At 39.6% G+C, this 26,340-nt stretch overlaps 1 protein-coding gene across 4 annotated transcripts in view; it reads right to left on the reverse strand.

Moving 5' to 3' along the window:
- The window catches only part of LOC118686835 (neuroendocrine protein 7B2-like), a 42,221-nt gene extending 17,835 nt beyond the window's left edge, over positions 1–24,386 (reverse strand). The window contains exons 1-12 of one of the 4 annotated variants that reach the window (XM_036383253.2): positions 24,258–24,386; positions 21,860–21,930; positions 21,443–21,539; positions 20,676–20,926; positions 20,055–20,215; positions 19,800–19,946; positions 18,716–18,790; positions 17,910–18,077; positions 16,555–16,690; positions 16,125–16,233; positions 15,220–15,367; positions 12,148–14,830 (exon numbers count right to left, since the gene is read on the reverse strand). In XM_036383253.2, coding sequence (XP_036239146.1) covers positions 13,248–14,830; positions 15,220–15,367; positions 16,125–16,233; positions 16,555–16,690; positions 17,910–18,077; positions 18,716–18,790; positions 19,800–19,946; positions 20,055–20,215; positions 20,676–20,926; positions 21,443–21,539; positions 21,860–21,930; positions 24,258–24,386 — 3,075 coding nt within the window. In that variant the 3' untranslated portion in view covers positions 12,148–13,247. Of the gene's footprint in view, positions 1–8,986; positions 9,220–10,032; positions 10,186–10,377; positions 14,831–15,219; positions 15,368–16,124; positions 16,234–16,554; positions 16,691–17,909; positions 18,078–18,715; positions 18,791–19,799; positions 19,947–20,054; positions 20,216–20,675; positions 20,927–21,442; positions 21,540–21,859; positions 21,931–24,257 lie in introns of those variants that run through there. The other 3 variants (XM_036383254.2, XM_036383257.2, XM_036383255.2) reach the window with 3 other exon arrangements.
- Between the last annotated feature and the right edge of the window lie 1,954 nt (positions 24,387–26,340).

The raw sequence follows: 26,340 nt of genomic DNA on the forward strand, positions 1-26,340 counted from the left end.
AGCTCATTTCTTTATAAGAGCAATAGTGTCCCACCCATGCAGACAACATAACCACTCCATTCTTGGAGAAAAAAAAAACAAAAACAAAACAAAAGAAACATGAAGAGCAACTAATTTCTTGCAGGTATTGATATTTCCCTGATCAAACACATCCAATGGAAATGCTGTTACTGCACTGAAGTTTTACCTGCTTCTACCCATCTATTGGTAGTGCAAAGCACTGAGAACAAATCTGTGGAGAGCAATCCTCCATGTCAAACACAAACAGGCAGCTCTGTCCCCCAGAAGAGTCAGTTTAACCAAGTCAATGAGAATGGATTTTCAAGAGTGAAAAATGTTTGCAGAATATTTAAAGAGAAACAAGAGGACAAATTTGCCTTTCAGTCTCATTGAAACCATTTTCCATGTCACAGTGAAGATAGAGTTTCCCCGATCACAAATTCAGAAAAAGGTAGTCTGGCCAATCTTAGCACAGAGATATGAAATAGGAAGGACCATGAGTATGTGTTGTGAGTAAATAAATCCCAAATCCCAAGTTAAAGCCCTTTCCTTAGCAAGTCATACCCCAGAGTGTCCAAGCCCCTCACAGATTCACAGGGGGATCTTCTCCCTGAGCAAAAATCACATCTCTTATCTCAACCTGTAAAAACTCCAAGCACACATGAGCTGCAAGGGAAGCCTGATACAGCTTATCTCATTTGCCCAAGGTTCCCAAGGGAGAAAATACGTATTAATCAGAGATGTAATACCATACTTCCTACTTTGCAAAATCTTTTGTTAATCTGGACTATTTGTTCTTATCACAAAAAAAAAATCTTCAAGATTGTTTACAATGTCTCCTCAACACATCAGAAATACATCTTTTTCCTTTTTCCTATAGGAAGTGACAGCTTCCCATACTATCCTACAGTTTCATCCCCAGTCACCTTGCTGTATCTACATTTGTTGTCATTGTCACATTCAAAAGGAACATCTCCCCGGTGGAAGGCAGGTTTGACAGAATGCTTCCCAGTGTTAAACTGGGACATCATCCACAAACTTGCTTTTTCTTTTCTTTTCTTATCTGCAGGACAATCATCATGTAAACTCTCAAAAGATCCTGAATGCAGAAAATGCATTTACATTTTCCTTACCCTTGCTAACACTTCAAAGGGCTTTAAAGCCCCAATGCTGTAATTATAATTCTGCTAGCTTCATCCTAGAGAGTCCTATCCTGCTTGCTGAAATTGATTAAGCAAAGGAAGTGAGAAGAACTGAAAAAATGATAAATGATCACATTTTGTCTATTCCACAGAAGCTGTTAAATAAGAGAATAGGGAAGGAGAAAAAGCATAAGAGAACAAAGAATGGAAAAATGCAAACCTAGCCAACTTCCTTAACCATTCAAGAGCATGCCTCGAGAAACACAAAAACACTACAGCTATACATGCTCAGGCATTCCAGACTTGGCTTGTCTTCTTCTTAATGACACAAAGTTTCTTAAAACTATAAAGACTAATTTTCTATTTCTCTGCAGAGGGGCAATTTTTTCTAAAGCCTTAAGAACACAAATTGTACAATTACTGACCTTGCTTTCAGCAAAGAATTCAGTTTTATCCAATATTTTAATTACAAACAGTACAAATATTTAAGATATTAAAGGCTCTTACTGTGCAATAGTTAGGATCAAAATAATGCCCATGCCTCTCACAATAAATTTATAACAGTAGCTTATATGTCATTATTATTCAAATTGTATACACAACAAAAAAAATACAGCAGCCACTTGCTGACAAAGCAAAAAAAAAAGAAAACTTTTATGTCTGCCTTGGTTGAACAGTCCTCTGACGGACTATATTAACTTGTCCTTCAGCTGAGCAGTGGCTTTTGCGCTTCAGCATGTGAATAAGCTGACACACAGTGTCACACAGTGTCACACACACAGTGCATCGTGCAGCACACAGACAGGGGCCCCTCTGCCACCCTGCCTTGCAGCCACCACACACCAGCAGAGTGAAAAAAAATGAAACAAAGCCAGCAAACTGCACCCTCCTGTCACTGCCACAGCACAACCTCACTACTGACCACGTGTGCAGCATGTGGTTCTGGGAAACAGAGCAGTGAAAGGAAAACAGTGACCTCCTTTATCCCATGAGGGATGGGACATTATTTCAATCCTATAAATGCAAATGTGCCAGTGAAAGACTGTAAGACTTTATTCACTAGCACTTTATTCACTTGAGACCAGCTGCATGAGAAGTCCAAATGCTCTGTCAGTGTCAACGCATTCAGAGAAAAAGACTCTTTTCACTCCTGTAATGTGAAGCTTAGATGCACCAGAAGCATCCAGAACATCCATGGTTTGGTCTCTACTGTGCCACTGAACTTCACAATATTTCTGTGTTCATTTTCCCACTCATATCCATTCCATTCCATTCCATTCCATTCCATTCCATTCCATTCCATTCCATTCCATTCCATTCCATTCCATTCCATTCTCCATGCAGATGGCTCAAAGCCCCAGCTGGTTCAACAGCAGGTTTAAAACCTTCCCATGCCTGTCTGCCAGCTGCTACAAGGCAGATTTCCCAATGCCTCAAATGTCCTCCTTGTGAGCATTCCCAGTGCAGAGCTGGAAGGCTCCAGCCTCTGCCCTGGTGAGCCAGTATTAACCCAGAACTCCAAAAGCAGAGGCCTTGCCATGCAAAGCCACCCCAGTCAAGATGGGGCTTCTTTTGCCCTTGGATAAAAGCACTGGCACACAATGAATATGCAATGGAGTGGGGAGATGAAGAGCCCTGGTGGATAAGACCAGGCCCAGTGCTGTTCTTTGCTGCTGCAAAGGGGGCTCAGATCAGCTGACCTGATGTGCTAAAGCACCCCAAGGGGAAGGACCAGCTTCTGCAGCTGACAACATTCTTCTGCTCATTCATCCCTGCAGCTGAGCGCTGCTGGGATTCTTCTTCTCATTCATCCCTACTGCAGAGTGCACACACCATGGCAAGCACAGGGAGAAGAGCTCTGGAAACCTTTGGAGAGTGCCAGAGATCCTATCTCCTGGAACACCAAAATCAAGAGGAGTAGGAGACTCCTCTTCTCTAGATTTCTAAAATATCTCTTCATAGAACCAAATAATCTCTTCATAGAACCAAGTAAACTTAAAAGTATTTTCTTAATGCAAGTTAATTTAAAATTCAGGGGGAAGCATGGGAAATGCAGCTGATTTTGAGAAAAAAATGCAGAAAGGTATAAATCCTGGCATGCTCACAGAATCACAGCAGAGTTGGAAGGGACCCACAGGGATCATCAAGTCCAACTCCTCACTCTGCACAGCACCCAGGAGTCACACCCTGTGCCTGAGTGCATTGTTCAGAAGCTTCTGGAACTCTGTCAGGTTTGGGACTGTGATCACTTCCTGGGGAGCCTGTTCCAGTGCCCAACCACCTTCTGGATGAAGAACCTTTCCCAAATATCCAGCCTATTGACAATTACTGTTCCCTTGGGCCCTGTCACTGCTCACCATAAAGGAAAAATCAGCGCCTGTCCCTCCTCTTCCCCTCATGAGGAAGCTGTAACTGCACTGAGGTCTCCCCTCAGTCTCCTCATGAGAGACAAGCAGAGAAAAAAATCTTTAAAAACAAGGGCTCATCATAATTTGGCCAACCTTCACTGACAGACTTTTTGAAATACTTAGGGACCATATTCCAATGGTAGATGGAATTTTATGGATTCGTAATACATTTCTCTATACCTTCTGCCAATAGTAGAAAATACAGTTACTATACAGCATCAGACAATACAGAAGATATCATGTTCCCTTTCCTCTTCAGGTTTCCTACCTCTCCTACTGGATTTTTCCCTCTACTAACATGTACAGAAAATAATTGTGGCTACAAATCCCATTCTAATTGATTAATTATCTTTAGGTAGATGACAAGCTACTTAACTCTAAATCCCTACAGACCTGCCATCTATCCTTCCCAGAAGCTGCTTGAGATGGGACTCATTCTCCTTTGGTGGCATCTTTTAAAGACAACTTTATGACTAGCAGCAGTAGTCTGTACCACATAACAGGGGTTAGTAGGAGGTTTTAAGAGTTGGAGTCACTTCATCTCTTGGTTCCTCAGCAGAGGAATGTGATGCCTGCACACTCTCCTGCAATCACAAGAGGAGGATGTTTCAAGAGAAGGTTTCAATGCCTCAAATCTAAATGGGTTCCTCAGTCAGATCCACTTGCAAATAACAGATCTAGAGAGAAATGGGGATTAATACTCTTTTCTTCATTTGTTCTCCATTGACTGACTTCTCTGACAAGTACACTAGATTTGAGAATTTCCCCTGCACGTTCCCAGCCACACTGAGAGCACAGGAGTAGCCCTGCACCCCTCCTGCAGCTCTGGGGCATCGAGGAAGGGCAGCTCCCAAAGTTCACTCATGGCAGAGCTCATGGTGCTAACACCCACTGCCTTTGCTGGATCCTGCCCTTGCTCCTCAAGAGGGAAAGCTGGGAAACACATTGAGGTGACCTGGTGTGACCTCCTGGCAGCAGCACAAACACCAGCTTGGCTTTCCTATTCACTGCTGCTCATGGCTTATAAATTCATATGGAATCAAGGATATTACAGGCCAAATTTCAAAGATTTTTCCTTAATACAAATAAAGTCACACCACCTCATAATTTTCCTGTTTGTGGAGTTACAGGTATAAACATTTTGTGTGCAGTTTCTTCACAGACCTGTGCCATATCACTCAGATAAAGAGAATTCACTGCAAGTCACTGCTGTCATTTGGCACCATCATTAGCTTTTAAATTAAGAAATTAGCATTCTAAGGCACCTCTCTTATGGCATGCATCACTGCCTGATACTCAAATTCTGGTTACACTTAACACTACAATTTTTTGAACAAAATGCAAAGAAAATAGGTATTTTTAGTCAAATCTGTACAAATCTAGATATTTACATATTGTTGTGTAAAAACCTGTAAGTTTGCCACTTCCATTTAATCTTAAAAATTTGAGATGTCCATATGAAATTTTGAAATGCTATTTTCTGGGCTAATTAGATTAAAAAAAAACAAAAACAAAACTCACACACAAACCAAAACCCACAACAACAAACAAATCAGCCTTTCTGGCTGTGGAAGGTCTGCCCCAACTCAGCCCTGAGCAGCTGCCCCCTCATTCCAGCACTGCTCCCTCCAGATGCTGGCACAGGCACTGGCACAGAGCACATAAACTGCAGCAAAGAGCTGCAGCCATCACACTGCTGGGTTTGCTGAGCCCCAGATATTGTACAATTATTACTTGTAGTCACCCAAGGAAGTCCAAATATATTGGGGCATAAGCATAGCACACATTAACCTGAAAGTGAATGAGTGCAAAGGTCAGGTGTGCACTGGTTTCATGAGGGAATTCATCAGCAAAAGTTTTTGTAACTTTCTAATACAAAGATTTTACTGTTCTTGTAGGAAACAAGTACCTGTCTTGCAGGACAGGACAGACAGCAAAGTAATACTCTTATTTACTAACAAGAAAACCTTTACTTGTCTTATTAGTAAAATGCAAACAGAATAGACACTATTGACATGCATGAGTAATCTGCATAATTTTATGGACAGTAGGTTTGCTGTAGAGTGATATTTGTACAGGGCTGTGCTGACAAGCCATTGATTAGCAGTTGTTAGTAGACATATTTGCATAATGTTCCAGAGTCTCTTGAATTTTATCATCTCAATCTGACAAACAGTAATTACATTTTCCTAAAACAATAAACATACTAATTTCCTTTCAAAATAATCAAATAAACCCCAGCCTGTTTCCAATAGTATGAGGAGTCTCTGCAGGAGAATCAAAAGCCTCCCTGAGAGGATTGTATTTTTGAAACTTCTTTATACCTGCAAGCAATCACAATTTAAGAGACATCATTTAATGCAGCCACTGAAGTTGACAGCATTATGCCTTTTCTGCAGACTGAAGACTTCAGACTCTGGGCTGTCATGCCAGCACCTTTACCAATAATCATTCTGTCTGTGTGGTTTTAAGAAATAAAAACAACTAAATCAAACACAAACAAAAAAACCACACAAGAGGCTTTCTGTTGTACTGAATTTATGGTAGGCAATGATATTTGCAAAAGCAAAATGGGACTTCCCATTTCCAATTATGAAGTTAAGTGCTATAAACTGCTCAAGATGAGCTACTGGTGCCCCCATGTGTTTAAGTGAGATTTTTACTGTTGTCCTATGCAGGGTGTAATAGGCCTGAAATTTACATTATATGCTTATTCCCTCCCAGTCCTCAGAAAAAAGGAAAACAACTGAAAATCAAACAATAACAAAAAAACCCACAATCAAACAAAAAAAACCCCAAACCCCAAAACCTTAAATATTGCACAAAATTGTAAGCATGTAAGGAAAGAAAAAAAAAGTGTGGTCTCTTACTTCATAAATGCCCTACCAGACAGAAAAAATAACTTCTGTGTTTTTTGAAATGTTGCATGCATTTCTTTATTTTTATTCTTTTGTTCTCTTTTAACATAGATGCAACCCCTTTCTTATCTGTAGAAACCTTGAATATAGCCCAGTAAGGCTTGCATACTATTTTAGTGATAAGTGAGCAATAAGTACAGAAATACAGCTACTCATTAAAAATTCCTATTTTGATTTTCTGTGTTTTCCAGTCTTTTTTATAGATGCTGCTAAGTGACCCCAGTATAAATTTCTGATAAGATGAATTGACAAGGAGAGTGAATATTATGAGAGAAATTGAACTAGTTTATACGAGTTTATTTCTTTTTGGAATCAGGGGATATACAGAAAGAGAAATCTATTCAGTGGCCAGCAAAACACAGCTGTTCCCAAGACACCCTTCAGGTCCTAAAACCATTTCCCCTTGACTCTTATGGTGCAGGACCTGTTTGGCTCCTGCCACGCTCCTGCGCCCTGCACCATGTGCTGGCTGCAGTTCAGGAGCACAGGGAGCCAGGCAGCAAAGCCCCACTGCTGGCACATATCTGTCCTGTTCCACTTCCCCAGCAGAGCCCGAGCAAAGGGAGAGAGCTCACGCTGCCTCTGCACCTCCCTGAACCTCACAGTAACTTCCCACTACACTCAACTTTCTATCAGGCCTTTTCTAGAGCTACTCCTATGATAGCAGCCTGACCTGAAGTAACAAAAGTAACAGTAAATTGACAAATGTAAAGTTAAGGAGTAGATTAAAAAAAAAAAAAAGCCAGATGTTTATAGATTTCAACTTAAGAAAAGGCAGAAATTCTTTCAATTAACAAGCTGTAATATTTTTTTTAATCCATCAACAAGAAAGCCGTATTTTTTTTTAATCTGTCAACAGGAAAATTATCTGATCAGTTCAAAAAGAGAACATATGCTACTAAATGTATTTTCTGAAGAGTGTCCTTTTTTTAGTTTCGCTTTTACAGAAATTTTTTAATAAATGCTTAAGTATCCATGGTAGGCTTGAAAAAAAAAAAGAGTCATCCTCATCTCATCCTCATCTGAGCAAGAGGGGAAAGTTAAATATGATAATGCTACTGGATTTATCATCCTTTAGTTTTACTCTATGACATACACAGATGGATTTTTTTATTAAAAAAAAAAAAATGGAGAAATAGAAAATGTTTGTCCAACCTGATGTTTGTGGAAGACTGTACAGACAACTGGAAAACCAGCATTACTTCAATCTAACAAACACTAGAAAACTTTTGATACTTATACAAAGAGATGCATCATCTGATTTTGCTACCACTGTAATTAGAAAGTAACATCAAACAGCTGAGATTAAATATTTGCCAGAGATTCAGATTTGCTTATATTTTCTAAGGTTTCTCTTTTTAAAAGATGTCTAGGGAAAAAAGGCAAATAGAAATTAAAATTACTCACTTCTACCACCCGTCCCAATTTCTCTATATGTGAACATTCATAAAGGAGAGAAGGTACAGACCAAATTATGCTCTTTAAACTTAGTCTCTGTTATTTAAGTTTGCAGAAAAATGTGTGTCCATCAAAGTTTCTTAGAAAAACATATATATATATACACTTAGGTCTGCAATTATCTGGTAGAAATTATCTGCCTATTCAGCTTTAATCCTCTCCTCAGCCTCATTAAAGCAATTGTATCTGTTTGGTTAGGACAGCCTGTAGATCAGAATGAGGATAAAATAGAGAACAGAGACTTAGGAACTGTGGAGTCTTACTGCACTGTCAGACTGATTTAATTCTTAGAGGAAGGTTGAGGGGTTCTATCCTTTCTGATATTCACACATAAACAATAATATTTGGAGTTTCATACCTTCAACCTCTTGCTGTCATGCCAAAATAAAATCTGGTTTGTTCTGTTAAAATAGCAACACACTGAAACATTATCCCAACATCCTAACATTTGAGCCAGATATTTCCAATTATTTACATAGCCATAAAAGACTGATTCCAAGGAAGACTTACACAGTGTGAGATCAGAGTACTGGCCAAAAAAAAAAAAAATAAAGCTGAGCCCAGAGCATTCATCCCTGCAATATAGTTTTGAGGTGCTACTAGTGGACACAGGGAGAGGAGCACCCCCAGTGTAATGTTTATCCCTTTATCTCACATGGCACCACAAACACTTGATCTCTTCTGGTTTGCAAATGTTTCTAAAAGTCCATGGAATTTGGACTCTACAGATAATATTTGTTTCATGACAAAAATATATGTAATATATGTATACATAATATTCAGGAATAATTTAGCAAACCAATTGTTTTGAGGACAATGCCAAGACAACATAACTTTTTCTGCAAAGCCTGTACATTAAAAAAACCCTCTACTTCTACCAAAAACATTACATTAAGGAATGTGTAAGATGGATGATGATTTTAAAACAAAGATCAAGCAACAACATGATGAAGACATCTATGACTTTAAGCTCAGGATATTCTTTCTGTATCTATAAAAATATTAATTATTACTAAAGCATACTAAAAAGATAATCAGAACTCAAATAGAAGTTAACTACCTTCAATGCTCTGTGGACCGACAAGATTCGTAGCCTGGTGTGCTGGATATTCTACCCGGGGTCTGGCAATGCCCAATTGCTCCATAACCCCATGGAGGAGCCTCTGAATATCTGCTTCAGTAACCCTGTCAGGTGTCCTGGGGCTGTGGCTAAAAGCTGAAGCCAATCCAAATGCCAGCAGAAATACCATGTTGCAAAGCAAGGTAGATACCATAGTGGCAGCCACTTTCATCCTGTCAAAAAGAAAGGAGTTTGATTATAAATTATAGTAGGGGGGGAAAGGTCCAATACATGTGGTGGAAATAACACCTGATCCTACTATTGGACTTTACAGTTTACTACCTCAGGTTCTAGGGCACTCCAGCCAGCTGGAAACTGGGTGGGGGAAGCCAGGGAGGGAATAGGGTAGATATGTTCTTCTCTTCTAAAAGAAATATTATGCAACAAACTGCAATATCAATATGCTGATTTGCATTTTCCCATAACATTAATTAACAGTCATTGCTAACAAAACGAATCCACTTTTTCATTTCACAAGAATACATCATCCACTCCACCATCCACCCCTCCACCTCCTCCATGTTTACTATGCTATTTATAAAGCTCTGGTCTAAAAGCCAAGAACTCTTCATTCCAGGAATTGTGTTTTCCAGGCTCTATTCTTTCATTACCTGGAAAATCAATAATTAGCCGAACAACCTGGATGTATTTTGTTTGCACCTTAAGACAAAAGGCTTCCGATGTCGTATGTATCGTCTTTCCCAGCTGAAGCAAATATGTTTGCTTCCTTGAATCTCTTTCACTAAATGGCAGCACAGTGTTGTTTTAATTAGGAAAAAAACCACCAAAAACAAAACCAACAACAAAAATGCCCACAACAAGCAAGTACCGCTTACGGTCCTATGATAGGCTGAATTTTAATCAGAATGCTTGTTTTCTTAAAGCTCCTTTCCCCGTCACATCAGAGTCTAACTGAAATGCATCACTTCCAGTCCCCTGGATAAACAAACCCCCCGAGTTCCCCTTTGATTCCTTAACACACGCACAGCTGCCTGATTTCTTCACGCCAGACGTTTCAAAGATGCTTCAGTGCTCCAGCCTCCGGCGCAAGGCACCTGGGAACGTTTTTGAGGCAAAAATGGCTGAAAACGCCAAAGCTAGGAATATTCCCCGCTACGCCTGTGCGCGGCTCCCCCGCCGCACCACGCTCCGCCCGCAGCCCTCCCGCTCCCTCGGCCGCTGCGGAGGGAAGATCTGCTTTCCACAGGGCATCCCCGCTGCCCGCCCGCACCGCCGCGCCCCGGGCAGCCGGGCCGTGCTCCCCTCCCCTCTCCGGCCCCCGGGCGGCTCGGTAGCAGCTCGGAGCCGCCGGACCGGAGCGCCCCGCTCACCTCCCGCTCCCAGCGCGGCTCTGCGGGGGCGGCGGCTCCGCGGCCGCGCATCCTCCGTGCGCAGCCACGGCCGGGAGGGAGCTGCCCGCGGGTGCCGCCGCGACCGAGCGCTCCATTGTCCCGCAGAGACACAAAGCTCGGAGGGGAAAAAAAACCTCTCTTTTTAACACAACAGTCTAAAAAGGAAACTGAAGGGTTTTGATGCGTTAATGGTGACAGAAATAAGATACTGCATATTCCCGGGAGAGTATCCATCTTCCTGCTGTGATTTCTGTCCCTAGAATAATATGATCAGTGGTTTACTTACAAGGTGATAGTGTTACCTAACTGCAGGTTTACAGGGCAGCAACACAGCAACCATCTCCAAGGACTTGGAGGTAAATTGCTCCAGATTAAGCAAATGTAGACACATCATCCAGAGCGGAGGTTACCAAGAAGATAACTACGAAAGTATCTTGCTAAATGCAGTCTCTCATCTAACACAGCTTGGCAAACCGGTAGCTTCTAAAGGTTGTTTTATGTATCACACCTTCACTGTTACTGAGGGGAATGCATCACATCCCAGTTTAGTATAGCTATCCACAGAAAAACTCTGAATTATACCCCATAAACCACAACAGTCCATGGACTACACTTGCACGTGTTGTTTTTTTTGGGTTTTTTGGTGTTTTTTTTTTGGCTGGTCTCTGGTACATTATGCAAGGTGTAACTTGCAGGATTTAGCAGTAGGGACTTCCAGCTGGCATCTAGTGTCTTTCTGCAAAACATAATCAACTTTATATAAAGGGCTGTATGTCCAAACTGTTCTGCAAAACTTCTAAAAACAGAATTTAAACTTTAAGATTTTTTTTTTTCTGCTACAGCTTTCTTTGTCAGGGCCCTACCAAATTCTCCCTAAGCCAAGTTTAGATGTTTCAAGACTAACTTGCATGGATGATCAAAAGTAGCTTACTGCACCACACAGGATAATATTAATATGTACCAAATATTTTGAATGCTAATGCAGCTTTGACAATCACAAGTCTTAGTCTTCTAAACAAAAATCAGTGTGACACCTCGCTATTACAGGAGGCAGACCCCATTTTCTTCCTGACACTGCCTTTAACTCCTTCTGTCCTATTTCCATCTCCTACCTCCTTGCCATGACAGCTGGAAGTTGTTTTGCTGATCCTACTTGCCTCAGTGAGATGATTCAAAACATGGTGCTCTGGTGCCTGCTCAGCCTATTGAGGGATCTGCCAGCACCAGCTGAAGGCACAGGGTAGGGAGGAGCATGGTGCCAAGAGAAGCAGCCTCCTCTTTGGATGGTGGTGAGCTGCCTTATTCACTCCTTCATGAAACTGAAGCTTCCCATTCTTAAGCACACCACCAAGCAATCTGGTTAAGATCTTTGCATGGCTGGCTGCCTGGTATTAGATTTAACAGCAATGTAGCAAGAGTGAGGCAGGAATTTGCCACAGATTGAGCTGACCCAATTCAACTTGCAGGTTGGTGGATACATGGGGAAGGAGACAGGGAAAAGAACTTTTCTTTTGACTATTTTGACTAACATATCCTTTTAAGAAGCTCAGAAAACCACTGCTGATAAGCTATGCTGCATCATGCCTTTTGCTAGTTGTGAGAATTACCAATACGTAGCTAAGATGAACAAAAAGGACAGCCAGAACAGATTTACTTCTGACTTCAGTATTTACAGACTTACTAATTTTGGTGTCTGCATATAACAGCATAATTGAACTTTCCAAGTCATTATAGAAGAACAAGCTCAGAAAAGGGAAAAAACAATGGTTTTATTAAAACCAAAAGTATCCAGTGCTTCAGCTCTAACATTTTGCCAATAAGCAATTCACACATATAAAAGGCTAATGAACAGTTTCAAGTGTTTACTCAAATAATTTTACAACTGATGACAGACAAACAGTTTTCATTCCAAAGGATGTAAACATTTGCTCGTGCAAATCAACCTTTAACAGACTATGGCTTCTTACATTCATCTCTTGCAACAATTTCAGCATCTAAACTTGGCTTCTGCACCACTTAGTTAACATAATTCTACAGCTCTAAAAATAAGTTAAAACTCCCCTCTCATCTTAAGATAAACATTTTATTATTCATAACTGAAAATACTTGGTACCTACTGCAGAACACAACACTGGATTAAGTTTTAAGACTTTTCAATTCTTGAATAAACTGCACATTTGTTTTCCATGTGTTCTAATAATTCTCCAGTGTGTGTGCATGCATGGATTGCATTTTGACATTTACCTACTAAACAAGTAAAATACACTCCCAATTTACTCCAGCCAAAAAAAAAAAACCCAAAAAAAACACATTGTGTCAAAACAAATAGAGCTCACACCAGGTCCAACTTAGTAGTATCAAGGAGTGCTACAATACACTTAAAACTAAAAAAGTACATAAATTTAACTACTAATACTCAGCATCAAAACACTTCCTTTTATATGCCTGTTTAATTTGTTTTAAATATTTGAGAAATTGTTTTTGAACTTGATACTTAATCTAAATACTGCAAGAAGTTTTGGAAGATGCAGGATATTTTTAGATGCTGAGATAATCAAAACCTGAGATCTAACACAAATATTTGTGTTAGATTATTTACAGACTAACAGATTATTTTTGTTTTAGAAGTCAAATTCATTTAGTTGAACTGACTAGCATTTACAGAAGTTTCAGTTAATGAAGAAAACCTCAACATGAAACAAATTGCTATTTGTACATCTTCACAACTCATTCATTTAAAACAGATGAAGTATTACAAATAAAAAGAACTAGGAAAATAACATACAGATTTAGATTTTTCCAAAGGTTAACCAAGTTACAAAGAACCCATTTAGCCATCATATTTGATCTTATAAGTCTACTGGCTTTGCAGTTGGTAGCAGTTTTACTTCAGATATTGGATTCTTTGGAGAGCCTCTGTAACGAACTCTTTCTTTTCCTGAAGCACTTCTTGCAATCACAGATTTTTCTGGGACAGCACCTGGAACACCTATATTTGCATTAACTTTCAAACTGGATTTAACCATTTCATGATTGGTTAGATCTTCTAGAACAGACTTTGATGGATGAACAGTTGCTTTTTGTTCATGGATTCCAACAGTTCTGACAGAAACATCAGGCTTGTCTGATGGATTTAATGGCCTGTAACATGATTTAGATGCTAAGTCTAGCTGCTTACAAGCTACAGAAACTTGGTCACGTGTGCTTTCACTCCTGCGCGGCAAAAGCGTGGAATTCTTTGAGGGCTTTGCTGTGCAGGGGAATAAGGCAGAATCATAGCTCAAAGATTTAACAAGTGGTGAACCAACATCACTTGATTTAACCGTGTGAGAGCTTACAGATTGTCTGTTAGCCTCCAAAAGGGAATTAATTCTTCTTACAGACTGTCTAACTGGAGTACGTTGAAACTTCAGGGGCGGATTTGTTTTGCTTGCAGAATTTGGATCATGTAATGAAAGCTGGTTGAACCACTGTATGTGGTCAGAAACCTTCCCATGGTCAGAAACAGTTGATGTTTTAGTTAAAACTTTACCTGAATTTTCAGCTTTCAAGTATTGGTTACTCATTTCTTTTTGAGATTTAGGCAACTGTGAAGTAGGCAGCTGTCCTGCCAAAGAAGGTTTAGGAGTACCCTCTTCCAAATTACAGCACTTTACTGTACAGTTTTCAGCTGTTTCTGAGTGTATTAATTCTATTTCCTCTTTTCTTCCAGGGAAATCTGATTTGTGTAAGTCATCTTTTGTTGAACTGTTCTCAACAGTAAACTTATCTTCCTTGGCTAGTACTTGAGGCATAGGAAGTTCTTTTACTTTATCTGGTTTTGGGACCTGAAGTTCAATCTCAATAGAAGTTTTGAAGTGTCTTTTCTCCAAAACATCAAATTCCTCTTTTTTTAATTGCTGTTTATCAGCAGCAGAAGATGGATTAAATGGGTGCAACAGCTCTCTGGATTTTACATTTGCTAGATTTTCAGAAATTTCTTCCACTAACAATTCTTTTGCAGAACTGAGCCCTGAAGGACATGGAGTTTCATTTAATATTTCACTTGCTACAACTGAGAGGGATGATTTCTTATCACCTATCAAATTGTGAAGAATACTCCCAGATGCAGAGAAGGCTTGCTTAACTTTCAGTAATGTTTCTGTAGTTGAATTACTTTCATCTTCACACAGCACAAGTTCCAAGTTGCTGTCTTCTTTGCTTACAGTTGCAGATTTGAATTCATCTGGAATAACTGGTGGCTTTCCAAATATCAAAACAGATTCTGGAGAGCTGGCTCCCATTTCAGAGTGTCCAGGCAGAATTTGCTCATTCTTGCTGACCACCTGAGAATCCGTAAGAGCAGGACTATTCCATGACATTCGGTGAACTACTTTATTGTGACATTTTGGAGTTAGCAAGTTTTCTTCTGACTTGCTTACATTCCTTGAACCTTAAAATAAATACCACAGTGTTTAGGAATAATTTATTGTCATTTTAATAACTATAGACAAAATTCTTACTGAAAAATAATTAGCAAAGCAGCACTGAATTTAAAGATGTTATTATGCCCTTAAACTTCAGAAATGTAAAAAAAGGTTATAATATTAAATGAAATAGTGCATCTCTCTTGTTTAACTAAGAGAGCTACTAAAATACATTAGAAACACAAGCTTGTTCTAAATCAATTATTTTTCCCAAGAAGCCATTAACATATAAGTCACTTTTGACTTAGCTAGAAGCATACTTTTAATCCAACTGCTTTTATACTTTTATCCATAAAGTTGCTTTTGCAAAATAAAAATAGTTTTCCCCATCTAATATATTTGGTTAGGCAATCACCTTTCTTAGGGAATTTTTCATTGACATATGGGCTGAAGAGTACATCTCTTCTTGCACATTCAGTTCTGCTTTCCAAACCTTGCTGACTTGCAAGACGCCTTCCAATATTTTCTGATCTATTGCCCGCTGCACATCCTGATACAATATTCTTGAACAAACAAAAAGTGTTAATTGCTTTATAGAAACTTGTAATTTGGAATCTCATTTACAGACGAAACTTCAGGAAAGCGCTACACAAATCAGCCACAGCAGGCTTTTCTTGGCCATACTTCCTCTCTGCAGACCCAGAAGGGGAACGGCCTCCCTGCAGTCAGGCAGACTCAATCACACTGTGAACAGAGTGAATGAGCACAAGCTCTGCCATGTCAGACACTCAGAACTCTGAGACACGCTGATCACAAGCGTGGTGGGTTGATCCCAACAAGCAGGCAAGCTCCCATCCAGCCACATGCTCATTTTCCCCATTCCCCAACAGGATGAGGGAGAGAATTGGAAAGATGAAAAGGGACACACAAACACCACAGACAAAAAAACCCAAACCCACACAGGATGCAAAGGTCATCACTTACAACAGTCAGGCTAGTTCTCAGTAAGCCTCTGAGCAGCAGCTACTTTCCACAAATTATCCCCATCCCATTTTTACTGGTGAGCTTAATATTACATGGCAAGGAATTGCTCCTTGGTCAATTCAGGGCAGCTGCTCCCTCCCTCAGTGTCTTGCCCCATGCCAGTCAAACACAGTACAAGCCGATCTGTTACTGCTACGCAAATAAACCTCAAGCTTCTTGTACTTGACAGCAAGCAGGGATCCCTCCATTACTAAATACATCCTTCCTGCTCCTGAAAAGCAATGCCCCAAACTGTGAATTAAAATCTACAGTCTAATGATACGACTAGGTACTTACCACTTCTCTGTTGCTTTTCCCCAAACCAAATTTCAAGCGTAAAGACCTACGAACCATTTCTTTTCGGCTTATTTTTGGAGAAAAACAACCTGTCTTTCCTGATTCAGCCCTGGAGGGACACAAGGGAAGAAGGGACATAAACTCTTTAGGAGGACAAAGAAAACACCCTAACATTTATTCACAGTTATTTGCTTCTGTTTTACTTATTTTATTGCCTTCTTGCCCACCTTTCTTTAACAGGCACAGAAAGCTGCAATACCAGATCTTATTTTGTTTTGAGCTCAATTGCACAACATCAGAAGATCTGGTGGTTATAAGACTACTATAAAAATTTACCAAAACCAGTATTTTTAGAGACAGATTGAGGTCATTATTCAAGGGGTATAGACACACCTTTCCAATTTATCTTTAGGTTTTGAGAGTTAATTACCTGTATAGTTTTTTGCTTGCAAGTCTTTTACTTCTTCTAGTCCCTGTACTGGACACATGATTTTCACCCATGCTTGAAGGAGACAGTGAGGTTTGTGATGACTCAAGACACACACAAGGACTTGCTTCAAACTGAACTACAGGGACAAAATTGTATTTATATGAACTTAAAATAGACACATTTTTTTCAGATAAAGACTTACAAGTTAACACAATAAAGAACAGGTTTTTAAACAGGACAATTTTTTTGCTTATTTTGTAGAGTGCTGGCTTGAAATTACTTGCATTTCCACCTTAAAATTAAACAAAGCTGTTGCTTGTAGCATCCATAAAAGTGGCTGGAATGCAATTAATTGCAGGCTACAGATATCACTACCTCAAATAAGTTTCCACAGTATTATCATCAGATCAATTCCTCAAATTTAAGAGCTCACAAAGAAAAATTAGACTTAGCCTCATTATTATTTGAGGTGTGCATTTTTTTTTTTTTTTACACACCTAGCCAGAACAGCTGAAGTAACAATGAAGAAAAGAGTTGGTTTTTCTACTACCGGATATTTTATGAAACTCCTGCATCACCGCTATCTTATAAAATGCCATTGCTTTTGTTTGTTTATCCATAGAAACATGGAGAACATGAAATGATTTAATAAGAAAAGCACTAAGCTTTACAACACTCATTGGAGGGGGGGAAATCAAGCAAAACAGCCAATCTAGAAATATCCTTCCACTCTAACTTCAGTTGGCAGAACTTTAAAGAATGAAATAAAATAAAACAGGATTCTCAGAATAGCCTGATTGTTGGAAGCACTCTAGTAGAATAAAGTGGTACTAAAGCATTGTCAAACAAAAGCAAAATTTTCTCTAGAGTTTTGAGATGTAGCATCTAGAGGAAAAACAAGAGGTGATAGGACACAAGAAAGAAGCTTTATAAAAGCAACAATTACATTTCTCATAGAGCTAGGATCAGCTGTTTAAGCATTTAGGGGACAAAAGGCTACAACTTCCAAAAGGTTGGAAGCATAGGCAGTCTTCATGGATTTGTGCACCAAGAAAGAAAAGTATATCCTGAGTGATGATAGAGAGTAAAAAAGGTAAAAGGGCATCAGGATCGCAAGTATGAGAGATTAACAGAACAAAAACACAAGCAAGAGAATTTGGCTTTCGCTCAGTCCATGTAACATGACTTACCAATGAACATAAACATACACTATTTACCAAGATGGGGAAGTAGTGCAAGGAATACTTCAGCAATGAGCATCAATGACTGTCTAACAAGAACAAACGGCTCCACTCTTAAATTAAGAGCCACCAAGAGTCACTTCAAGCAGCAATGAAAAAGTAACAGCACTGTACCTGATGCTGGTGTTGAGCTGCTGTTAAATATGCTACTTGGTAAAAACTCAAATGCAAAATTGTGCTTAAAAGAGCGTCTCTTCTTGCTGGACAAGCCCTGAGAGCAATCAGTTGGAAGTTTCCTCTTGGTACTTGGAGTAAGAACCACCGGAGTCGCTGACGAAAGGACTGAAATTAAGAAAATCAAATTTGCAGTAATAGCTTAAAAGTTGGAGAGTTTAGTAAATAGTTATTTTGGGTTTTTTTAACTCTGAAAAAAGCTTAGCCAAAGTGCATGCATTTTGAACATGCAAAGCAATCAGTATAGCTTAGGGTTGGATTTTTTATTTTGTTGGGTTTTTTGCAAGTTTAAGGTACCAGACAGGAAAATCCAAACCCACAGATCAATAAAACAGTATAGGCATTAGGAGGAAGTAAATGTATAGTCATCTGCCGAAAGCTTCAGAGACAGTAAGTGTGAACGAGTTTTAGTCCTGGTAGATTCATTCCAGGGATGATAAAGTACTGCACTACTGCACTGAGGCTGTAGTGGTTTATTAGCTAAAAAGCACAATTTTGGTTGGGTAATCCCCACAGAGCTAAACCACATAGCCACTACTGCAGTGATTGTAGCTGCTCCAAGAATTAATGTAGTAAATGCAGTATCCTCAATAAATATGTAACTATATTCCATTTTAAACAATTTAAATTTAATCACTTGCCTTCAACTAAGTTCTAATTCTTTAGTTAAAATATTATTGAATATAGTTAACAAATCCAGAAGATACTGCATGGGCTTTACTCAGTACAAATACACCAGTACCTACCGCTGCTGTCTTGTTGAGGTGTAGTGGAGGGGGTTCTGTTAGATTTAAATTTATTCAATGCTCCACTAACAATATCTGAAATGCAAGACACACCGAGCAATCAAATTTAAATGTGAAGCCTGTCTTGCTCTATTTTCAACTCACACCTAACTCATATTTTTTTTTTAGGGAGAAAGAAAGTAAATCAGTTTAAATGTTGTTTTATGTACAGAATATCATAACCCAGATCTTCCCACCAACATAGTTTTTATTGCTTTCACAATAGCTGAAAAATCTATTTTCCTTAAAATAAAAATTATTTAAAAAGAACCAAACAAAAAACCCAACAAACAAACAAACAGAGCAAAGAAGCACAATACACAAAAAAACCATGCCATGGCATAACATACAGTCTTAATTTCAACTACTGTCAGGTTACATGAGCTAAATAAATACTTATATTTTTACAGCAATACATAAAAGATCCCTTCACAGTGGATTTGAATGAAGTCAAGCATACATGTTCCATAGTATTTCCTCTAAGAGAGTGCAGAACTAAGAATGGACCATTTGATTGCCCATATTTAGCAAAAAACCCAACTCAACCCTGTTGAAAGCTGAAAAAACCTCACCCAAAATCCCAGATCCATGATACCAGAGCACACAGTATCCAACAATACCCAATTCAGATTTACACTTCAAAACAAATTAGCTACTCTAATTCAAAACACATTTGCCATTTGCATCCCTAATTTCTCATGACCTGACTTCTCTAAGTCTACACTAAAGTACCATTTCAAAATTAGCAACAACAACAAACCAACCCTATAGCCTTCTGCAACAGGATCTGAAGTTGACTCAAAAAAAGCCAAAATATTAATTTGACTATACCAATCCAAAATAGCTTCTTTAATGGACAACAGAAGAAAACTCTGCGTAAATATACAATAATGTGATTACTGAAGTCCTATATACATTTTTCAAATCCAACCCAACCAGTTTTGAAGGCATCTGTTCTGCTTGTGGAAGAAGCAAGTGCTTAGGGTCAGACTACCTGAAGTCTAAATTCTGTTTCTGCTTTGAAAGTTTCACAAAACATACCTACCCCCAACACTTCGGTGCCTCCTCCTCTTACATTCACTGGGAGATTCATTTTCACTGTCCTCCTGGCTCCACAGTGAGGGAGTAGATTGAAAGACATCAACACCCAACATTGAAGGAATCTTTTCCAAGATAAATTCTGGTACTTGTCCTGGAATAGTTAAGAAATACTTTATTTTAATGATTCTTAAAAGTTGAAAAGAAAAGCTGCACACAGGTTGGTGCACTGAGACACGTTGATAAGCATTTATCATCTTACCAATTTCCGCCGCATGGTCAATAAGCGTTTCCACAACAGCAGCTTGCAAGCGAATTTTTTTTTCTGTACTAGTGGACATCTTTTCATTTTCATTCGAGTGCAAGAGGTTGGGAGCAAAAATCACTGCCAGATTACTGCTATCCATTCTGTTTTCATTGGATCTTAACAAGAAAAGGTTTTTTAAATTCAAATTATTGGATAATATAAACAGTGAGAAAGAAAAGACCAAATAAGACAAATGCAGTTAAAAAAATAGACTCATTCACTGGAGTGCTTATACAACAAGATTAATGTATAGATATATGCCTTCCAAGCCAGATAATTGAACAACTATGTTACTGAAATCAAGAAGTTATAGATTCCTCTCAATTTTCGGGAATGCAAGGTATCAAATCATGGTAATTCTGCTGAACAAAGTTTGAATAAAGTCAAGTCTCCAGTTAATTAAGTTTTCATAAAGAAAACCTTGGATTTATGAAATAAAAGACTATGACTGAATTAAGTAAATATCTGCACATATGAAAGTTTAAAATGGCAAACCACTGACAGAATGTTACAGCACTTGCCTGGACAGAGAAGCAGTTAAGGGAATTCAGAGATGTTTACAGCCTTTACACTGACCTTAAGGACACAGTTCTCAGAAAGTTGAAAAAGTATCTCAAAGCTGCAATTGTTCTGTCAGCCATCAAACAGGAGAGCAACACGGTTGCAGTTTTCTTCTCATTTCCAAGCTGCTGAGCTTTGAATAGGCCTTCCTGCAGGTGAGGTGGAAGGATGGGTTCTGGCAGCTCTCTAAAGAACTGTTTGAGAAGCCCTGCAACATCACATGGCAGTGCAGCTGAGAGGCAGTTTTCACCTTGATCCAGTTTGCTCTGAAATTTTCCATAAGAAACATGATTTAAAGTCTTCAGCATATTGTCAGATTTCTAAATTTGAGCAGTAATGCTCTAGAGCCCTTGTCACAACAGACATATCTTCCACACTGTTAGTTTCAGCCTTCCCATGTTTTACTCAACTACATTATGGACGATGAGACACAGGCAAGGTTGTCAGATCATATGTATTAATTTAGAGGCTTCCCATCTTCCCTCCACCAGGAGAACATTGCTAAGCAAATATCCTCATTTCATCCAGTGTGCACAAATTCTAATGAGTTTGTTCGGTGCCAAAATATTCTCATCACCTGGAAGGCAAAATATTTAAAAGACAAAAAAAGACAAAGCCTGCCAGCTTCTGGACTAGATCTCCTATCATTTCTAAAGCAGGCAATGTTACCAATCTACTTCCAGTATTAGAACTTGAATATGACTGAAAAGGGTCCAAAAATTAGAACATGCCCAAGTGAAAATGCAGTTTATTAAGAAAAAAAGAGCAGCTTTAGAGAATACCTTCAAAGCTTTTAAGCGAACAAGAGATCCAGACTTTCTGAAGAGTCCCTCAGTATGAACATGTTCTTCCAAATATTCACATGTATCAACGAGAAAGCTGAGAAAAGAACAGTAACAGTTTTGATGCTCAGAATAAAGTCTGGGGTCTTTCCACAAAAACTATTTCATCATTTTTTGTTAAACTTAGTATATAGAATAATTCCCCAAATGACAAGAGTACAAAGAAATACAACTGTGTAAGAGCTCTGAATTCCCTCTAACTTCTGCATCCCTCCTTTTCCATGTGGAACTATTCTTATAACCCCCAGAAGCTCTAGCAGGCATGGAACAAATATTACATTCCTTCTTCTGACAAGGGTTCAATACCATAAAGAGAGCGAAATAAGCACAAAATCTAAAAATACATTGTTATTTTACCTTGGAATATAACCATATTCTGGCACAAGTGATTGTGGCAACGCATGAAAAGATATTCCAAAGATTTTACCCTGAAATACAAAATTCAAATAATGTCATTCAAAAGTTGAAATAGTAATCAACCACATGTTGCAAAGAAGCACACATTGCACAAGTAGACATAAAGGTAGTTAGGACAAAAAACAAACTCTTTCAGATAAGACAGACAAAAGGTATTGTCTGGAAAAGCACTGTCATCTCCAGAGATCTAAAACTGATTCTAGTGGCAGGTAACACCCTAGGTGATTGTGAAAGAGTAGAAAGCTTTTCTGCAGTATGTTTTACACTTCTTATTTTACAATAAATTAGTTTTCTTGTAAGAGGCACAAATCAGTAGGATATTAACCAGATTGCTTGGGAATCTCACCTTAGTTTTTCAAATTGACTATATCTTATTTTCCTAAAAATCAACATAAGACAATTAAAATAACTTTTTTTAATAAATAAGATTGCTCTTTTAGGAAGGATTCAACTCAACAGAACGATCTAGACAACTGTTCTATACCTCATATTTAGTACTTGTTCTTAAAAATCTGGTCTCTACTGCCTTATAGCAAGACATTAGAGGATGTTACATATAAGAAAATGAGTAAATCTCATCAGTCATTACTACTGATGTTCACCCACATCATCAACAACTTCTACATCCTAGAACTTCTACTTTATTTGCTTATATCCATGTTTACAGAACATGCAAGCCAGTCCCTCTCCCAACCAGAAGAGGACTGGGATTATGCCCAACTTGTTCTTAGAGCTGAATGCAAACTGTTAGTCACTCATAGCTGAAATTCAACTGCTGTGCATGTCAGGAAAACAGTTAATCAGTAACTAACCCATTGGACCCAATCTAATCTGTCCTACAGAAAACAAACATAACAGAGTCAGGAAAGAGAAGCAACACATCTGTCATTGTGTTCCAGGTTGCTACCAAAGCTATAAAAAGAAAATTAATTCCAAGAGAACATTTTTTCTGTATGTACAAGATTACATACTAGAAAATTCCAGTGGTTTGGAATTCAGCATTGAGAATTCCTAACTGACATGCTTACCTCACTAGGTTTTGTTTGAAGTATCAGAAGTTGTGATTTAATTGCTTCTTAATAAATAATAAAGCTAATAAAATTATGTCTGTTCCCTTGTAACAGAAATAAGACATCCCTTGGCAAAACAAATGTTATTCTGCAGCTTTTCCTACCTTGCTCAGTAGTTAACTACACATTTTCTTCCTTGCATACAATTTAGGCACTACAGACAGCAACAAAGACATCTTTTATCAAGACATACATATATTGCTCACAGTTCTTATTACCTTCCCTTCAAATGGAAAAAGAAAGAAGAGTCTATAACCATGTTTGATACTGACAGGGGAGGGGGAAGAAAACTAATTCTAACTTTACTCTTGCTTTCTCCCTTTCCAAACAATCCACCTCAAGCAAGTCTTCCCAACTTCTTTAGTTTATATTGACCAAGGATTACTGCAGCATTGTGTAATGTCTTCTCAGCCTTACAGAAAGCTCAGTCTGAGGATGTTCAGCTCTGTGCCATACCAGTTGCACAGTGATCTTGTTTAGGACTTGACCATGGTCCACATTTTATAAATTAAAGAGTTTCCCAGAAGATCAATATTCTCTAATGGAACTCAGTGCTGGCATCCATTATAATACGTCAGTTTTAAATAACAGTCACGAGACAGAAAACCCTTCCTTCATCAAATTCAAACCTGATATTTAAGGTAATGGGAGAGATTTCATTCCTGGATCACTGGGAAAGTAAGGCAAGAGCTGTCTGTGCCAAATTACTTAGTCATGCCTTATACTAAGAAACCATGCAAATAAAGCTCTTCAAAAAATCCAAAAATCTAAGAAATCAAGTAGAAGACACAGAGCTTTTAGAAACAACACCACAGCTATATTCCAAGAAATAATACAATTACTAAGATTTGAATTCCGTGGTGAGTGACATCAGTCACAGTGAAGCACAAAAAGCTCTCGCACGGATCAGAGGCGACCGCGGGTGTTTCAGCGGCCAGCAAGCCCGCGGACAAAAGAGGAACACATCTCCTTCGCCATCTGGCCTGCCAAACTGCCGGGGGCGGGAGCCACTGCCTTCCTGAATCATAACACGGCTCTACAATGGCCACCTGGAACAAGCTGCAGGAAAGGGGAAAAAAGCTCTTTTCCCATTACAGGAAGTGATGCCCTGTTGGGGGCTGGCAGGAGCCGCTGCATTACGGGAACGACACTGCTGCCGGAACCAGCGCTCCCGGGACAGGAGCAGCCCCTGGACCCGTGGGAGCTTTGGCTCTGCTCTGCTCTGCCGCCGGGAAGCGGAGCCCGCGGAGCTCCCCCGCCCCGCTCACCTCCGCCGCTGCAGCTCCCGGTGCCTTGGCCGCCGCCAGGCAGCTTCCGCTCTTCACCTTGATCCCGTACGAAGCCCGGAGCTCCTCCAGCACCGCTAACCGCACCAGCCTCCGCCTCTGCTCCGCCATCCCTGCGGCCCCCCCACCCTCTGTCCCCCCAGCCCGGCCCCTCAGACCCCGGCGGGCGCCATAGCAGCCACGCTCACCGCCCAGCTCAAACCCAGCGCGCGGCCCCGCCCGCGCCTCTCATTGGGCCGCTCGCCGTTCGAAATGAGGACCCCGCCGCCCAACGGCCACGCAGGGCTGCCCGCCGTGCCTGCCTCCGTGCGCCGCCTCGGAGCCTACACAGCCAAGGCCCCGCGCGCCGCTCGCCGGCGATCGCGACGGATGCCTAAGGGCCTGGAGGGGCGGGCAGTGGGTGCGCCCTCAGCCCTCCGTCCCCACCGAGGCTCTCGTTCGTCCGTCCCCACGTCTGCTTCATCCCGCACACGTCCTCGCCCCTTGCCCCCACGACCTCGGCGGTGCCGAGTTTGGGAATGGTTCAGTTGGTTGGTCACTTGGAGACAAGTGTCTCTTTCTCCAAAAATGAGCTTCAAAAACAGCTGCCCACCGCAGTTTGGGGGATAAACTGTGAAGGAAAAGCTGGAAAGCTTATTCTTGGTACAGTGTTTTTTTCTGACTACACAGAAAGACTGCATTTGGACTTCCACCACACCTGATGGCCAGGGAATGCCAGTTATCAGCACCGAGAAAATGTCGAGGTTCTTCCCATCTGCTCCCGTCATTGTCTTTGCTTTCCCCCTGCGTTACGTGGGCTCTGTGCAGGTCTGCCCGAGGTGATCCATTACTTCCATCAATTTCTGCTGACAAAGTCACACTCCACAATTTAAGTGACACTTGAACCACTAGCACCAAGTTTGGCTTGTACTTCATACATTTGGGTTCCCTTGCCTGTTGCATACAGTGAACTCAGACACCTCCTGCAGCAGAGTCATTCCGGGCTTTGCACCCTGTTATTATAGGAAGAACTGCTTCCTTTTTTCTTTGGTGTTTTTTGGATTGGTTTTTTGGGGGTTTTGTTTGTTGGTTTTTTGGGTTTTTTCCTATTCCAAAGTAACTCTTCAAGTGCCAACTGCACTACAGTTAACCAAATGCAGTCTTTCTGTGTAGTCAGAAAAAAGCACTGTACAAAAAAATAAGCTTTCCAGCTTTTCCTTTACAAGTGTTTTGTTACTAGCTTTAAAGTGAGTCTTACCTCACTGAGAGAAAGACTAAAATTACCACAAAGCTTAGACACGGAATGATAACAAGATCATTACAGGGCTCTGAGCACTTAGGGACAAAAAAGCTAGAGAATAACCAGAGAATAGCTAGAATTTTTCCAAATGTCAGTGAAATGTAAACCCTCTTACAAATTATATAGAAGAAAGACTTAGCAGCAGTAATAAAAAGCAGATTGGATACAAATTTTCTTAAGTAAACCCCCATGATTTTGATTATGGATGTCAAAATCACGTCATTGTACAAAAGTAATATTCCTCTAAATGTGGTTTTAATGTAACCTTACTGTAAGTATTATTATCTGTCCTGGCATTGAAACACCCTGGCATTAAAATGGCATGAAAATACAAAGTTTCAACCCTAAAATATCGCTAAATTTCTCTAAATATGAGAAAAATAAAAGTAAAGGAATCAAGTAAATAGCTACCATAAAATTTAATTTAAACAATCTCTATTCCAACTTAGTATTTTGTAGTAATGGTGAATTACACAAGGGGGAGCTGTGACTGGATAAATATATCAGAACTTTTCATATTGAGTATTTTCTGTTTAGTATTCACTTAAGAGGTTGTGGTAGTATGTACTGCATTATTTTTATTTAAAAAAGTGGTGTGGATATTTTTTTTACCTTTTGCAGGAGATATTTAAAGTGACAGTATTATCCAAATTTTGTTAACACCATTTGTCAAATATTTAAATATTCTTTTGGCATGTTTCTCTTTTATTTGCAGGTAGATACTGAAGCAGGAAAAATTACCAGTTGTAGCATCCCAACTCAAATCTATAACACCCATTTGAAATG

The sequence above is a fragment of the Molothrus ater genome, chromosome 6, assembly GCF_012460135.2.
Source record: "Molothrus ater isolate BHLD 08-10-18 breed brown headed cowbird chromosome 6, BPBGC_Mater_1.1, whole genome shotgun sequence".
Lineage (NCBI taxonomy): Eukaryota > Metazoa > Chordata > Aves > Passeriformes > Icteridae > Molothrus > Molothrus ater.